Consider the following 18596-nt stretch of genomic DNA (forward strand, 5'->3'; position numbering starts at 1 on the left):
ATCATACTTCGTTCCAAAATCTTCCAAGCATATTCTTAAAATTCACATCTTTATGCAAGCGTACGTGTCATAATTACTACCCTGGGATGCATAGACATCAGCCCTTCCCTTACACTAGCTGTCAAAGAACCTGCTACTTACAGCTTCAGTTCTGTTACCTATTAGTCTTTACATGCCTCCAAATTGCAAGCGTAGGGATCATTTCTTTGCTGTATTGTTTCCACCAATATGTATGAGAGAAAACATTACAGAGCTGAGACTCCAGGAACTGTTACTTGATCTTAATGAATGTGGTGTTGTATCCCATGGCTCCCAGGAAGTGTAGAGCTGGTGGAGAATGTCAACAAGATTGTTCTGAGATGTATTTTCAGGCATTTCCTATATGAAATGTACTATCAGTGCCGACTGGGGCCAATTGCCATAGCCTTTTCTTTTTAATATACTTTTTCATTTGTTGTGGTGTATGCAATGATTTGAAAAAGGAAATGCATTAATGAGAACTGCACAAATGAAGGAGAGGGTAATTGCAATCAGTTAAAATTGATGGAATTTTTAATACTTATTTGGGTTAACTAAAAATATAAACAAACAAAACAGCTTTTATCTTTTGCTTTTATTGAAGACAAACTGGTTTAGAGATATTACTAGTTTTTCCTAGGAACATTCAGTGAAAATAAATTCACAATAATAAAAATATATTTTAGTCCTTTGCTAAGATGCCAGTACATATCAAGTAAAGAAATTTGTAGCCAAATATGGTGTCCAGATAAAAATATACATGACCTCACTGGAGCTTGCTGCAGAAGTGTAGGTGAATGATAACAGTCTGCTTTCCAAATTTTAATCCCCAACCCAAAAACAAGCTTTGGAATATGTACTGGCAGATAACAAGCCATACGATTCATTGTGAGCAATGCAAACTGCAGTAGTAGCTTCTTATCATTAACACCTGGTTTTACAAATTAGATGAAAGTATTGGCATTAAAGATATAGTTTGAGACCAACAGAAAATGATCTTGTACTTCGCTATATCCCTACAAACTCAGTGTCCACTTCATTCAGTAATCTATGATGTTAAACAATAGTACCAAAATGCTTAAAAAATCCAAGGCATTTCAATAGCAGTTGATGCTGGTTAAACATTTAGGTATCAACAATATGACCAGACCATGTCTCATGCTTTGTTCCGGGAGCTAGATGGGTGATCACAACTTCTACAGCTTGGCGTTTCTGGTGTTTAGGTGGAATGGTGCAAAGCTTATACGTCATTTCATCTCCTTCTACAGGTACATATTCTCCTTCAATACTGTGGGGGGGGGGGAGGAAAAATATATTAAAATACCATATATATCTGGACGTATCCAGCATCAGTTGCCAATTTAGAAAAAATTTAAATAGATGTTAAGCAGGTCTACCTAGTTCAGAGATGTGAAACCTGTCCATTGACTCTATTTTTTAAATGTGGTAAAAATGAACTACACTTTATTTTTACAGATCATCCAGCTTATCCCCACATTCGATCAACTATGGCCATAGGTTTTTATATCTGGGATATGTTTATTTCCCTAGTGGTTGAACTTACTTTCAACCTGACATGTAACTAAATGTAAAGCATATTAAAAAGGAGATGCAATGAAAAACACATTTATATATTTTATTTTGGGGTTTACATTTGTGGTTAAAAGATTTCTTCATTACCTAAAACAAAACTAAAGTTCCAATTTTAAAAATTCACAATCAGGCAGGTCATTATTGCAAAAAGGGACAGACAATGTCCTTTGCCAGGTATCTGTCAAGATTCCTGGAAGAAATAATAATGTGGCAAATCAACAGGAACACAATTAGAAATAACAACTAGTTCTGAATAAAATATTTTATTGAATTGAGTCAAAGGTTTTTAGGAAACAATAAAAATGTAAACATTTGTCACTCTGCTATAAAATTGATATAAAAGACAGTATTACTTACGCAGAAGATGTTCTTGTCCGTCTGGTTGGGAGTGGGCTGGGAATGAGGTAGGTTCTCATTGGAGATGGAGAACGATCTCTGGTTTGGCGGGACTCTGGTAAATTGAGGGACTGTGGAGTTCGAGAAGATGCCGGGGAATCATTGGACGGGTCAGTGACAGGTATATTAGATGACATTGCTGTTACTTATCTGAAATGAACAGAGTACATCATGGTTAATTTGACATACTATACTGAACGTTTACATTTACAATACTGTTGCATAATGAATAGGCAGAAAAAGACGGTATATTATCTAAAACAAAAAAGGAAAAACATTGATCTTTACGCTTATTTTTTTGTTAGCGTGGTAAAGATTAGAACTGTCAGATTTTAGTGCTGTAGGAGAGATTCCTTCCTCCAATTCCTCGAAAAGTAAGGGGACACAGACAAAGATAAACTTATTATTTTTTTAATTAAGTAGGGCAAGGGTGCCTAACCTATAGCCCGTGTGCACACATCCAGCCCTCCCCTCATTCCCTCTCTGATCATTTTCTTGCAGGGGACAGGGCGCTGATGTGCTTTGGCAGGGGTCGGCAAACTCCGTCCTTTAGGGCAGATACGGCCTAGCCCGTAGTTTATTCCGACCTAACGCCCCCTGGCCAATTCTGCCTATTACCCACCGCATCTGCCAGGGGGCATTAGGAACTTACGGAGCCGCAGGACCTCTGGTGCTGCCTTCTTGCTTTTTCTCCTCTATTTCCGCGGCCGGCATTGATATTCCGCTGGCGAGGTAAATAGGGAAGGCTCCCTGAAGGGAAATCCCTCTCCGCAATGCATACGGAGGAGATGGATTTCACTTCACGGGGCGTTCCCTGGTGGCGGGCGGAGCCATTAGGGCGGGGCTCAGAGTCCGGCCTAATGTACTCCCGCCCACCCCTGAAATGACCTAGTGGCCATAAAAGTTTGCCTACCCCTATGCTATAGGATCACCCTACTTACAGAATGTGTCCCACCAGCTGATTGGTCATGTATAATTACTTCACAATCAGTTGTGTCTGCACAAGCATCTCCTAACTTTTTTCAGTAGATTACCAGAAGACGAGGGAGCTTCCTGAGCATGCTCAGTGTGAGCTCCCTGAGAGTGGATATGTACTACAGACCTCAGCAATCACCGTGGCTGGTCCCCGCCTACCTTGTACTGTGAGACAATCCCAGCAGCAGCATGAGAGCTGTGTCTGTGTCCATGCAGCTGTTATGTTAAAAGAGGTGCAGTCCATCCTATCAGGGACTTTTCCCTTACTTCCAGCTTTGCCTACCCTGTTATTTCAGAGCATTAAAATTTGTACACTGTCTGACAAAGAAGGATAGGTAGGCTTGGCAGCAAGTTAAGCTACCTCTGAGGAAGCCTAGAGTAGGGGATACGTATCGGGTAATACCCCGTCACACGTATGCGAACGATGATTCTAAATTAAGATCATGCTGGACTTTGTTGGGTACCTATTGGCCCCCTAATAGACCTGCAAATATACAGTTGCCTGATTGTCTACAGCCAAACTAATTGGCCAGTGATGTGATTGTTTGTATGTTTATTGATGATTTATATACAAAATTTATACACAAAAACAGTAAATATTTTTACCTTCACCTGCCAAAAAAAACCCTCTTTTTGCCCATTTTCTAAATTGGTTCCAATATTATATGAGGGTTTGGCAACACATAAGACTCATCATGAACACCCCCAGTTCACACCTCTAACTTTATCACATATTTTTATAAAACAATGTCTCGTGTCTTTGGTTCCTCACAATTCTCTGTCGCAAGTAATGTGTTAACTATTTCTGATGCAAAGAATGAAGTTGCAAAAACATGAACAGAAAGATTTGGAAATAAAAGGGTTGTTTGATTTGATTGAGAAACCGCAATTGAAGGAGACAAAACAAAAGAAGCCATGCAAAAGAAGGGAGAAGCAGCTGTCATAAAGCACAGGCCTTAAAATCACCCATACATCCCAACAGCAAAAGCGTCCGTCCAGAGTTTGAACCCCAAGTCTTTTGCAATGCATCTCAGTGTAGGTTTATCAATATTCTGGTCCAGTGTTTCCTAACCTTTTCAATATGGGGGAACCCTTGAGCTATATACAACAATCCCCTTACACACAGTGCCCGTTCTGATCTATGGAGAGACGAGCGAGAGGCACCTCGCTTTGCTCTACCTTGACTTGTATAGTGGTAATTTATTGATCAATCCTGACGGATCCATGAATGACATTGGTGACCACTGAACGTATATAAGATTATTTTCCAAGATGGGCACAATCGTTTGCATTAGACGAGAACCCTCTGATGTGTGTATATAGCGATAGTCAATAAAAGATTTGAAAAGCTATAAGACAATCCAGAAGACTACAGAGCCCGGAGATCTTTTTTCCAAAGTGCAATCAAAGGCTTAGATTTATCCTGCTGTAAAGTGATTGATCTCCTAAATAGTATGGAACTTAGTTTGCTAGGTATTCCAAATGAACAATAAAACTACTGGACACTAGCCTAAAATGATCTGAGAAGGACCTGGGAAGGCATTGGTTATGGCTCAGCAGATCCATTAGAAAGTGCACTATGTAAAAGAAATAAACCTTCATAAATAACTATAATGTGTTTTAGAGACTCAGGTTGCCAAGTGATTTACTAATGGTGCTTCAAATCTGAACCAGGGCTGTGGTTCTTCGACTTCCCCTTTGACTCCTCATTTTATGGTACCACCGACTCCGACAGTTTAAAAATGGTGATGTATACTATTATGTGTATGCCATGTCGAAACAAAACATACACGGCATTTCATCACTGCCAATGTTAAGCCAGTGAGTTCAGGTAGTGCTTTTGGGAAGGAGAACTCCTGGCCCGAAAGCTGACTCTCTACCCTACTGACCGGCCTGTAATTACCAGCATGTGAACCAGTAAACTTTATGCCTACATTTTAAACTAAAAGTACAAAAATGAAAACTATGTTTTATTAATGGTTTTTTAAGAGGCTATACATTTTAAAGCTACAGATATGAGGATCAGAACAACTTTACTTGTTCAAAAAGATAAACTACATAGTTTGCTGCTTTAAAACCATCAATTAAACTATATAAACCAAAAACAAAAACGAAAAATCCAAAACAGCATAATTCTTAATTAAACTTGGCATATAGCTGTAAAGTAGTAGTATAAATAGAGTGCAGACAGATGTGTGAAGCAGGCATGGGATGATGACACAACATATATGTAGAATGTAATCCTAATGAAAAACTCTGATTTAATTTTATCAACACTAAGCAAAAATTTAACAATCCTATCAAAGATAGGATAGACTCAGTCTCAGGACCCGGCTTCTCTCACTCCAAGACAAAGGTTATAGATCCTTTGAAGCAGTTTGCCTTACATCAGAGGACAGAAAATGCAAAGCCTCTAAAGCTGGGGTGTCAAACTCAAATCACATAAAGGACCGAAATCTAAAACACAGGCAGAGACCCAGCACAGTGCTAAATCGGGTGACTTAGCAAGAAGACAAGAAGAAGGCGGAAGAGAAGACAAAAGATGGCGGGCACCCTGTACCTCCAGCGAGTTGGGATAAATAGGAATTCTGGGAAGTTGCAAAACTGAATAGTGGGAAGGACCGGCACCATCGAGGGATAGGTGGAATTAAAGGTAAATGTAAAATTTTTTATTTTGCTCCGCTTCAACAAATGCTAATATGTAACGGCTGAATATAATGTAATTAAAGCCTTCAAATAGCGTTGTAAAAGATTTATGTCTTACATTTCATCTAAGTGAAAAGATAACATTGTTGTTACTTACTAAAGAAAAACAAAAAAAAAAGTGATGAAAAAAAGTAGAAGAACACCGGACACTGCATGAATTGAATTTAAAAAGAAAAAAAAACACAACAAACACAACAAAGACAGGTGGAAACAAGAAAGAAACAACAACAAAAGTCAGTAATTCTTTTTTTTCTGCCAACCCCCATTGTAAAATGAGAAACTAACAAATGCTGATTGTCAAATTCCACAATGATGGCCAGAGTTCATCAGTCCATTTAAAACAAATCACTGTGGTGGATTACTGGATCTAGACAAAACAAAAAGTGCATGTGCACTATAACACATTGTATTCCCTAAATGTGCAAACACAGGAAAACTACACACAACTCTACTTGATGAAAAATAGACCTTGTTTTGCTTCTCGTAATGATTGACAAATTGGTATATACCAATTAATTTGGCAATAATTAAATCCTAGACATGCAGTGGATATAAAAAGTTTACACAACCCTGATAAAATGCCAGGTTTTTGTGATGTAAAAAAATGAGACCACAATATACAATGTACAATAAAGCCTAAAACTGCCACCATCAGGTCTCACAGTGGGGATGGTGTTTTGGTGATGCAGAAGAGTTGCAAAATAAAAGCTTTTTAAAAACATAAAACTGCTCACCAAAAAAATGTATTAAAGGTATGTTTGGTCCAAAAAATACTTTGCATTATCAAAAGAACAGCATTGCCACTGGAAAGCATAGTGGTTGCGATATCATGCTTTGGGGTTGCTTTTCTTCAACTGGGGGCTTTAGTCACGGTGGAGGGAATTATGAACAGTTCAAAATACTAGTCACTTTTGGCCCAAAACCTTAAGGCATTTGCTAGAAAGCTGAGGGGGAATTTCAGCTTTTAACACGACAATGACCCCAAGCATATATCCAAATCAAGAAAAGAATGGCTTCACCACGAGAAGATTAAAGTTTTGGAATGGCTCAGCCAAAGCCCAGACCCAAATCCAAATCCAATAGAAAATCTGTGTGGTGACCTTCAAAAGGCTGTGCACAAAAGATGCCCTCACAATCTGACAGATTTGGAAATCTTTTGCAAGATAGAGTGGGCAAATATTACCAAGTCAAGATTGCTATGCTGACAGATTGCTATCCAAGAAGACGGAATTCTGTAATTAGGGTATATAAATAAGGTATTACAACAAAAAGTTCATTTACCGGTAGGTCTGCAACCAGCTTATCCTACATATTCTAATATTTTTTTCTTCTAGCATATTTGTACAAATGAATTCTACAGGTCATAGGTCACAATAAAGATGGAATCAATTTTGAAATGACTTATTGTTCAATTTTTTTACATCACAAAAACCTGGCATTTTAATAGGGGTTTACCACAGTACACTTTTTATATCCACTATATGTCACTAAAGCTGCGTACACACAGGTACAATACTTATCGTTGGAAACGAACGACTAATGACCGTTTTGTCCGATAATCGTTAACAAAAAAGTGCACAACGACGCCGATGAACGAGGACTGTGGCTGGAAATGAACTACCATCACGGCGGATTTGATTGGGCGATGATTGTTCACTATCTGTTGTGTGTACGGTCGTTCAGTGATGGTGGATGGTTCTGCATTACACTTTCTCCTTTACATGTCACTTCCTGCATCGTTCAAACAATCGTATCTAGCGTGTGTACATTAGTGGATTATATTTGAACGATCGTATTGTTACAGCATGTACAGAATTGTGCACAATAGGATCGTTCAAAATAATCGTGCATAATCGTAAGTCGTTCATTTTCTAACTATAATTATTGCAAGTACCTAGCTTTAAGGAACTTTATCTAAAGTTGGGCATTCCACAGATAAACAGTATTTCACAACTGTAATTTATTTTTGTTTAAAGTTATTTATTTGTTTAAAGTTATTTAGTTTGTTTAAAGTTATTTATTTACATCCATGCCCTAACAATAAGCCTGGCCTTCCTTGTTGTCATCTTTGCCAATGTGGCGATTCACTTAATGTTGTGACCAGATTTTCTATTTAAAGTAAAAAAAACAGGTTTATTTTATTGCCAGTATCTGTAGAAGCTACACTCCCTCATCACTATGTAAATCAACTAAAAGGGAAGAGTTTGGAGTATGACATATCCTTGGTCCTATCTCCTATTGACAATGCTGGCAAGGATTTTTATGGAGTGTCATACCTAATTGGAAGATCAAAATGTTTTTAGTATTTAAAAATCTTAAACCATGCATCCAGACAGATATAAAATATTTCAGCAGACTGTAACTATCTGTAATTTAATATTATTGGGGCGGGGGGGAGTCATTAAATTAGTAAACTAATGTGCAGTGTGAAAGAAAAAATAATTAACTGAGGCCTTGTTACCTATTTTAAGGCAAGAAAAAGCTCCCCTGTAAAGCTGGTCATTTGCAAAAGCATTGTCATGTTTGTATCCTGCATAGCAGAGCCAATTTGTTCAAGAGAACCAATGAAACCGATTTATTGGACTCCTGGAATACAAACTTCCATCCCTTCCCTCACTACATTTGTTTAGTCAAACTACAGATTTGCAAAAACAGCGAGAGAAAAAATGATGTACATCCTAATCCCTTCTAAAGGAAATAAGACCTCATCTGAACCCATATGAGCATGCATTTCACAAACAAACAAACTGAAAGTCGCTGCAGTAAAGGCCTGGAAGAGCATTAAAAAGGAGGAAACCCGGCATCTGGTGATGTCCATTAGTTCAAGACTACAGGCTGTCATTGCCAGCAAAGGGTTTCAACCAAGTATTGGAAATGAACTTTTTTTTCCAGATTTTTAATTTGTCCAGTTACTTTTGAGCCTCTGAAATGAAGTGATTGTGTAAAGAAAAGGCTTTAGTTCCTCATATTTTTATGAAATCTTTTTGTTGAACCGACTGAATTAAAGCTGAAAGTCTGCAGTTAAACTGCATCTGAGTTGTTTCATTTAAAATTAATTGTGGTAATGTACAAACCAAAGTTAGAAAAAAGTTGGCTCTGTCCAAATAATTACGGACCTAACTGTAAGTAGCTGCTAGGTGCTGCTTATTAACCTCCCTAGCGGTAACCCCGAGTGTGACTCAGGGTAGAAAAACGCTGCTACAAGTGCTAACCCCGAGCCACTCTCGGGGTTGGAACACCTAGGGAAGGTTAGTAAATAGAGCGCTTACCTGATCCGCCGCAGTCCCGCGCCGTCCAGCGCCGCGATCTCTGTCTTCTTACTTCTTCCTGCTTCTGCTCCGATGAGTCACTGGGGGAGTTCCCGGTGACGTCGGTGCGTGTGTACGTCCCGGCCGGGGCGGGGCGGGAAATTCAAAATTTATTTGGATTTTTATGTGTAAAAGCAGTACATTGTTTTCTAGAACATTTATGTTACAGTATGTATAATACTATGAGTATAATATGTTTTTTTTTTTAATAAAATTTTTTATTTTTTTTTAATATATAGATTTTTTAATTTATTCAATTTTAAATGATTTTGTGTTTCAAACTTTATTATATTCATACTATTTATATTATACTGTAAAATAAATTTTCATGAAAAACAATGTACGGCTTTTAGACATATAAAACCGGAAATGAACCGCTAGGGAGGTTAAATCTATTTGATTAAGTGATCATTACCAAGTGGGACCACCTATATTCTATTGCAGGTTTGCTGGATTACCCAGCTTTACTGATGAAAGTGTATCCTCTCTAGCCTTGGAGAGCTTTAATAAATCAGGCCCAATGCCTAGGAGAAAGCAATGCTCTTAGATAGGCAATTCTTGCTGCCCAGTATTCTGCAAAGGCCAACAACTTAAATTCCATCATTCTGCAGTGAAAAAAAAAAATTCTTCACAAGTGGAAAATATTCAAAACACTACAAATGTTTTAATCATGGGGTTTACTTTCACACATGGCCTCTACATTTTGGCTTCTATTTTGGTAAATAAATAATGACATGGTAGAATCCATTGTGTGGTGTTTTACACCTGAGGCTACATTTAAAAAAACTTTAAAAATCTGGTCCCTTTGCAGGTTTATTGTTTTGATATTTAAAACTTTTGAAAGAGGGTGTACTTTCTTTATCAGGACCGTAGGTTGAGATATTAAAATATTTAAGGATTCCTATCGTGACCTACATGTACTGCAATGTTTGATATCCAACATGCAACCTATAACCTTACACGAAAATACATATAACAATCAGGTATATATATGTTGTACATGGACTAAACTTTCAAACACAAAGAGGGAGGAAGATACAAATTTACTTTGGCCAATATGTCAGATTTCATAGAGTTGGGCTTAATTTCTGTGCTAGCCAGGAGGCATTTAGTGACAATAGTTGGCTCCTGGAAAACCAAGCAAGCCTAGTTCGGTCATCATTCAATTATCTGTGACTAGACTTGCTTGTAATGGTCCCTTCAATACACATGCTATTTGGTAACAATCAATATCAGGCTCAGAAACATAATGTAATACAGCAGTCTGTTTGTTCCCCCTATAGGATAGTTTATTACTTTTTGATTCTCCCCGTAGATTTGTTATTCATTTTCATTTAATAGGGTGACAAAACTTTTTATATTGAAGGTATTGTGAAGCCGCATTGTCCCTTGGCCAGCTTTGTTTTTAGCCAGTAAAATACCATTGATTGTCAATCTTGTTAGGAAAAGGGGAGGCTAGATTTTTCCAGAGAAGGCAGCAGTCATCGTTGGGACACTCCAGTTCTATAAAAGTGCAATGCAAACTGGACAGTTTCAGAGACAGGAAGTTTAGGGTGGAGGAGGAAGAGTTGGGTGGAAATTTCCTTTTGCTTGGGAATGTCAAGCTTTCTAAAAGTGAAATTTAGGGAAAAAAATGGAATTTGGTAAAATAATTATAAGTGCATATGACTGGGTCTTTTATGCTTACTGCCTATTTGCTTGCTAACTAAATATAATGAATTATAATGCAGTTTGCTTTCCCAAAGTTAAAATTATTTAAATCCTGGGAAAATTACCACAATGACCTTATTCAATAAAGAGTTTTAAATGAATAGGTCCATTCCAAAGTAAATAAATGGCATTTATTCATGAAAGTTAGCTCAATAAATTATAGACAATGATTGGCCACTAATGAAAATCCTCATAGAAGACTACAGGAAGCACATCATCAAAATATTTACTTACTGTGCAATGTTCCAGTTGTGGAGGAAGGGGGGGGGGGGGTACAATAATAAACTGCAGTTACAGTGTATAGAGGTGATAGTTGTTGCAGATTTGTTTTTTCTTCTGCTAAAGCTTACAAATAAAAAACATCCTTCCTAAACATTTCACATATTGTGACACTGACTAAATACCATTAAATAAAGTGCATCAGTTCAGCCTGAAGATGTTCTGCTATCTGTGATCATGTTTGATCAAAATATTGTCTTGTTAATGATACAAGTATATGTTACATTTAAAAAAAAGGTAATGTAGTTGTGTTAACTTTTTTCACACACTACTATGTTTCCGAAAAGTAAGACAGGGTCTTATATTTTTTTACATCTGAAAAGCGCATTAAGGCTTATTTTTAAGGGATGTCTTATTTTTCTCATGTACCAAAAATCTATATTTATTGAAGTACAAAAATCTGTATTTACCAAAACCTGTAACCAATATTACAATGCTATAGAAAGATACCTCTGTGTTACCTGTGACCTGTCAAAATCACATATTATATACAAGAAGTCAAGAATAAGAATGGACAAAAATGATTATTGAAAAACACAGCTTCATAAGCAAACAAGTACAACATAACAAGAAAATGTGCTGACAATTACCATATGACTCAGAGTAACATGCAGACACAGAAACAAAACTTCCAAAGCCTTGTTGACCACAAACAGTAACCAATAAAAATATAATACAAAGTAAAAGAAAAAAAAAATTAATAAATATGCATTGCTGCTAATGAATGAAATACTAGCAAGGACCCTTTGAAAAGAGAATCCACCAACCTCCAATTTGTTGTAATGTCACACCAGAGTACCGTAAATTATTCAACTCTGCAATTTCTTTAACCCATTGCTCCAGTGCTTTGAAAATCTCCTGCTCTCTCTCTCTGCTCTCTCCTTCCTCTTGGTATTCCTCCGTGTACCACGTGACCGCACCCTCCGAAGAAGGTTTACTTTCGGGGGAGGGCTTATATTTCACTCTTGCATGATTAGCATATTAGGGCTTACTTTCAGGGTAGGTCTTATTTTCAGGGAAACACTGTATATTTTTACTTTTTTTAGTCTAGATATCTTACTCAACCTTTTCTTTATCTGCGGGCCACTAATGACGTTGAGATAAATCTTGTGGGCCACAATGCAAATAAACAATAAAGATGTTTGTTTAAAATTAAAATGTTTCTTGTTACCGTAACGTACATTCACCAAATATTAGTGAAAAGAAATGACAAATCAAGAATTTCTGCACTACACCATACAATGCGTCCTGTCAGTTATAGGACGCTACTAACATTCTTTCTACCCCAAAATCTCTTCAATGAATAACTTACAGAGAAAAGCAATTCATGTGACAGATAGGCAAGGGGTACATGTTCTTACTACTTCATCTTCAGGTCCCTACATCCCCTCGTTCCTGGGAAATTAGGGTTCACAGAAGGTAAGTGGCCAGCTATGTGTGAAAGGTGGCAGGGTATGACAGGTATAGTTTTTCATATCTTGAGTTGGTGCGGTAGTAATGAAATATTGGAGGAGTTGGCCACATGATTCAGGGAATTATTCATATTTCCCTTTTCTTACAGAGAAATTGGGGTTCAATAGAGGGTAAGATGATAGGTATGTGTGACAGGGTAACATTATATGATGGGTATAACATTTTATTGGGGGGGGGGGGGGGGGCAAAAGGATTTTTTACTGGCCAAAATCCCTCTGTACCAGAGAAATTAAGGGTTACAGATGGTAAGTCGTCAGCTTTGTGTAACAGGAACCCCGCCAGCCGTTCAATCCCCCACCGCAGTGTCTGCAGACAGCAGTGAGCAGTACTGAGCGTCTCACCCTAAGCAAAGGTTCTATGGCATGAGGAAAGGGTAACCGCACCACAACCTCACCACCAGTCTGAAAGCAGTCTTGAAGTTTTATGAACGGGGGAAGTATATATTTGGGGCACCACAGCACAGAGCGAATTGACAGTACCCTAATGTTCATTGCCATAAAAGTGGCCCCTGGGGGTCCCTAATTTGGGGAACCTGGTCTGGAAATAACCTCCTTATATGAAAATATCCCTGATTCCTATTGGGATTTTATGCTTGTCACCCTGTATCTGGCAACTTGTTATGTTTAGGTTTAGTAACAGCTCTCAGTGTCCCTTGTGTACACTGAAAAAATCACATTTCAATGACAATCAGTGTAGGAGACACACACTTTCTCCCTTTCCTGGCAGCACAATCTCATGGAGGAACTCAGGAGATGCGAGCGCCCCATGAGCCGTAGGATGGGCACCCTTACCCTAGAGAAAATCTATATTCCCAATAGCTGCGTACACACTTCCAATTATTATTGCTGGAAACAGAAGACGACCGATTGGCCACAAATCGTTCAAAACAAGGTGACCAAGGGCACCGACGAACGAGGATTGTGGATGGAAATGAACGCCCATAATGTCGGATCAGCTTGGCCGATAATCGTTCGCTATCTATTGTGTGTACGGTCGTTCAGTGATTGTGCATGTTTCTGCAGTACTCTCCTTTACATGTCACTCCCTGCATCGTTCATTCGATTGTATCTAGCATGTGTTCACTACTGGGGGATTATATTTGAACGATCGTATTGTTACAGCATGTACAGAATTGTGCACGATACGATCATTCAAATATAATCAAGCATAATTGTTGATCAGTCGTAATCTTTTGTTTTCTAACGATAATTATTGGAAGTGTGTACCTAGCTTTACTATCCCTTACTACCAAATTGTGGTGGTGTTACATCAGCAACAATCATCACAGCAGCCCAGAAACAAGAATCAGAATGATTGTAGTAACTTAACTCAAAGTTTAGTAAAACAAAAAGGCAAGAGTAATATGTGTAGAAGGACTGGAGAACAAGATTAGTTCTTAGCTACTTCTTTCACCCAGGACTCACACATTTCCAACTATCCAATCTGAAAATAATATAAATCTTGACTTGCACTGTAAGTCACAAAAATTTTCAAGCAAAGAAATATTAAGAAGCTGATGAAACTCTCTGAAAATTACTCTATGAAATGATATCGATAAAACAAGCCCAAGGAAGGAATCCAGCTAAAATATTTATGTTGTAAACAGACAGTTACCATCTGCACTCGTGTGAACATAAATCTCCCCAAAAAGGTCCTGGCAGCATTGAAAACCCAACAAATATATTATTTCCATACATCAAACAAAATAATTTGAGGTGACATTACCTTAATTTAGAAGGGGGCTGACATTTTTATAAAAAGGTTGAAATGACATTGAGCCATGATTTCTAGAAGAATTAGTAAGATCACAGAAACCCTTGCTCAAGAACACACAGACATTTATTAACATTGGTCTTAGTTATATATATACACTACTCATGCACCAACATGTTTTTTCTAGTAACCACTAATCACTTCTTAGGCAGTTAAGACGCAATAAATCTTTTATGGCTTCTAACAATACCAACACAGGATACGCCTGTACATATCTAGCCAATACAAACTGAATGTCTCAGAATCATAAACAGTAGTTTAAGCATGTGCATAGACAATTATATTTTTAATTTGATGCAAGGTGAAAACAAATTAACAAGCAATAAGGAAAACTGCCTAAAGGTTTTCCAGGAAAGTGTTTAGGTCTATGCCTTTTTTTTTTTTTTTTGCTTTTTTAAGTGACGCTTTCACCACAAAGGATTACAAGTTCTCAAAAGAAATTCTTACTAACACTGGTGATTTATAAGCTGGCATAAAAAACACTGCATGAAGTGAAAGAAAAATGTAATTCAACTAATTGAGCTGGTTAAATTACTGTAGAAGATGGTAAACAGCAGCAAAGAGACTGCTGGGAATGAAACAAATGACCCCGCCAGTGATCCCCACGGTGACCAAGACTGAATGGGGGATCAGAGCTTCCCGGGATACTCTGGCTGCTCCTTGTGCGCATCCCCGCTTTCAGGCATGCTCAGATGCAGCCTTTTCTTTAACGGGAAAAAAAGAATGCCGAACTCACACATGCGTAGTGAGACCTGAAGACGATGGTGGCACCCAGCACTTCCGGCTGAAGAAGGATACTGGGAACCGACCTGAAGAATCCTGATGGATTGACGGATCTGCAGGATTAAAGGTGTGATTTTTTTTTTAGTTTAGTTCTGCTTTAAAATTATTAATGGTGAAGCAAGTTCACCATATGGACCATTTATATATTTATACAGGGTGATCATATCCCCCCTTATACGTCTCTTCTCAAGGGAGAATAGATTCAGTTCAGCTAATCTCTCCTCATAGCTGAGCTCCTCCATTCCTTTTATTAGTTTAGTTGCCTTTCTCTGCACTCAGTTGATTTTAGGATTTTTAGGTTTATTCAAAGCATTCACATATCTTCAGTTTCACAATTTCACTTTTGTTTCACTGGTGCCCACTGGCCTCAAAAGTGAATCCATAACGCTGGTATAATGTAACTGCACTAAAGATAAATCTGCCAGAGTGTAAAGTTTAAACAGTAAGGAGCAGCCAAAAAAATCAGTGCAGAGGAGAACGGAGGGGAGGGTTCTATCGGAGAACGTTGTATGAAATCTGGCAGTACAAAAGGCAGAAAATGTAGATAATTGTGTTGGATACCAGAAGGAGCAGTGCATTTTTGTTGGAAACCAGTAAATAAATAAATATATATATATATATATATATTGATATTTATAGTATGTTAGTTCAGGCCTTGGATTGTATATATTCAAAGAAGCATGTCTGCGGCCTGCTTTGTGCTCACGCTGTGACAGTCTGTGTAACTATTTGGCAAAGAAAAAAGTTCAATGGCGATAATGTAAACTTTGGAACGTCCATATCTATGGCGTCCTTTGCACTCAGTAAAGTTGTAGGCAAACAACACAAACGTAAAACTGATAAAGACTTAATAAAGTAATAATCCTGCTGCTCCATCAGAAAAGGCCTTGTTTGCTTCCGGCATGATTTTAGCAAATAACTGTTGTACAGACGGGCCGTTCCATTTTATGGTGAATTCAGAGAATAAGTAGAAGGCACCGACTATGGGGAGAACAATGCCAGCTGTTAGCATACGGATGTTTACTGATCCAGCATGACCGTGTTGTGCTGCACCTGTACTGATACTACATTTTCACACAAATGGATCATCAAGGTGATGAAAAGAGAAAGACAGACAATGTCCTTTCTGTAATGATATAAACTTTCCTACCTTTTGGAAATCTTCATTATAAAGTACACTGAGTATTATGCCAGGTATCCCGTTATCACCACTGACTGCCAGCAATGAATGAACTACCGTGCAGGAATTATGTCATTCTGGCCTGGCCAATCAAGGTGGCCGAAGATTTGGAACCCACAAGAGGACGAGGTGAAGACAATGACACCGGTGATAAAATGAGGACCTAAATGATCACTGTTTTTCAAATGTCCATTCTAAAGGTCTTCATTCCATCTAAACATAAAACACAGCAAAACAGTTTTGCCCCAAACTTACAAAATGTCAACTACAAACACAAACTAAATTTTCATCACCCAGGATAAACGTTTTGTGATCTGGCTCAGCTTTCCCCTCAGTAATCCTTCTTTCTTAAAGCGGACCTAAACATTTTCGCTTTACATAGAAGTGTACAGTTTAAAAAAAAAAAGTGCCGTGGCGATCAAGATTTAAAGAGGAAGTAAACTCAAAACAAATAAATATCCACTTACCTTCAATCCTGCAGATCTGTTGATCTGTCCGGAGGATTCTTCCATTGGGTACCACGTCATCCCGGTATCTGTCTTCGGGCCAGCGCACCAAGCACCACCATCTTCTCTCTGTTCTTCCCGGTCCTTCTTCCTATGTCACCCAAAACAGGCGCGAGATCGGGTGACGTAGTTTGGAAAAAAAGTTGCTAATCTCACTGTATGCGTGGGATGGCAATTTTTTTTTTCCTTTTGACGAAAAGGCTCCATCTAGGCATACCTGAGAGGAGCCTCCCAAGATGTGTGACGTAGGTATCCCGGGGAGCTCTGCACTCACATTCACTCAGAATTAGAAGGCTGAAACCCTTTTTTGAAAAAAAAAATTTGATGGGAGTGCTAAGCTTATAGGGATATCGGGATATCTCCCCCCATCTCCCCGAGGCTCTGGCTGCTCCTGCACTTGCCCTGATTTCAGGTATGCGCACAAGGGGCATTTTTCCACCAAGGGGAAAAGCGCTGCGTAATATGTTGGCGCTATATAAATCCTGTTTAATAATAATAATAATAATAATGTGCAGTGAGATCAGCTCTCTCTTTTTTTTTTCCCTTCACATCGGCTTTATCATCTGATATCACACCTGCGCAGTCTGAGATCAGGAGTCTGAGCAAAATGACGACAGAAGATAGAACATAATGACGCCCAGCATTTCCTTTGTGCCGGGACAAGAGGAACGACGCTGGACCGGATTGTGGGAAAGATCAGCACCATCCGCAGGATTAAAGGTAAGTGTACTTTTTTATTTTTAGTTTAGTTCCGCTTTAATTAATAAACAATAATTCTCTCTCATATGGAGGTGAACATTGCAGGATGCCTCCATCGTCTCCCAGCCTGCACAGGACTACAGCGATCACTAACAGCCACAATTATTATAAGCAGGTGTAAGCTATAGGGGGCCAAATCATACCTGTATGTCACCCCCTGATCACTAGACAGGTACAAAACCTTTATCCAATCAGATATTCCAGCACCTAGCAACCAAAATAAAACCTATCCCTACCAGGGAACCACAGACAGCACCTGTACATGACCAATATATTACTATTATTATCAGGATTCAATTAGCGTGTAACATTAAACAGAAAGATACAGACACAGGAGGAGGAGAGGTCTCTGGCCAGAAGAGCTTACAATCTAAGGGATATATATTATTAATTATCCAACAATTAGATGAGCCTGGATACAGATATGTCATACATTTACAGCACACATAAATCACCTTTACAAACATACTTCCATGTTGCATTAATATTTAGTGATGACAATACCAGGTCCATAGACAAATGATGAGCAGACGCTAAGGATTCTGGGTAGGACAGGTAAACACAGGTAATGAAATGACTGAATGCTCATTGGGCTATATTTTTACAAGAAGAGGTCAGTGAGCATGTTACTGATAGGAATAAGGAAAGCTGTTAGCTTGCTTACCTTTAGCTGGGGATGGGAGAATCGCAGAACACTCAGCAGCCGCCAACAAACCGGATTCAACTTCGAACTTCTACCAAGAAAACTGTCCGCCCGGGCTTCCCCCACCCCCTCTGACGTCATGACACTTCGACTGAGCATGGGCAGTGTCAGCTACACATCTCTGCCCTGTGGAAGCTGCTCAGTCATAGAATAGAACTAACAGATTATTATTAAAAGAGCAAGCATCAGGCTGCACATTCTGAATTCTAGAATAAATTACCTTAATATTATGATAATCCAGCAGCTTCATTACTTTTAGTCACTAATTCTGAGCAATAATATGAATCAGGAGCCCTGATTATTATTATTATTATTATTATTAAACAGGATTTATATAGCGCCAACATATTATGCAGCGCAGTACATTACATTAGCACAGTACATTAAATAGGGGTTGCAATTGACAGACTAATACAGACAGTGATACAGGAGGA

General features: G+C 38.4%; 1 protein-coding gene across 1 annotated transcript; it reads right to left on the bottom strand.

The window, feature by feature from the left end:
• Positions 1–598: 598 nt before the first annotated feature.
• Positions 599–18277, bottom strand: CARHSP1 (calcium regulated heat stable protein 1). Its single transcript, XM_072419169.1, has 3 exons — positions 18124–18277; positions 1969–2157; positions 599–1306 (listed from the first exon to the last, which is right to left on the bottom strand). Exons 2-3 carry the CDS (start codon positions 2142–2144, stop codon positions 1144–1146), a joined length of 339 nt encoding a protein of 112 aa, XP_072275270.1. The 5' UTR covers positions 2145–2157; positions 18124–18277; the 3' UTR covers positions 599–1143.
• Between the last annotated feature and the right edge of the window lie 319 nt (positions 18278–18596).

This window comes from Pyxicephalus adspersus, chromosome 7 (assembly GCF_032062135.1).
Source record: "Pyxicephalus adspersus chromosome 7, UCB_Pads_2.0, whole genome shotgun sequence".
Taxonomy (NCBI): Eukaryota; Metazoa; Chordata; class Amphibia; order Anura; family Pyxicephalidae; genus Pyxicephalus; species Pyxicephalus adspersus.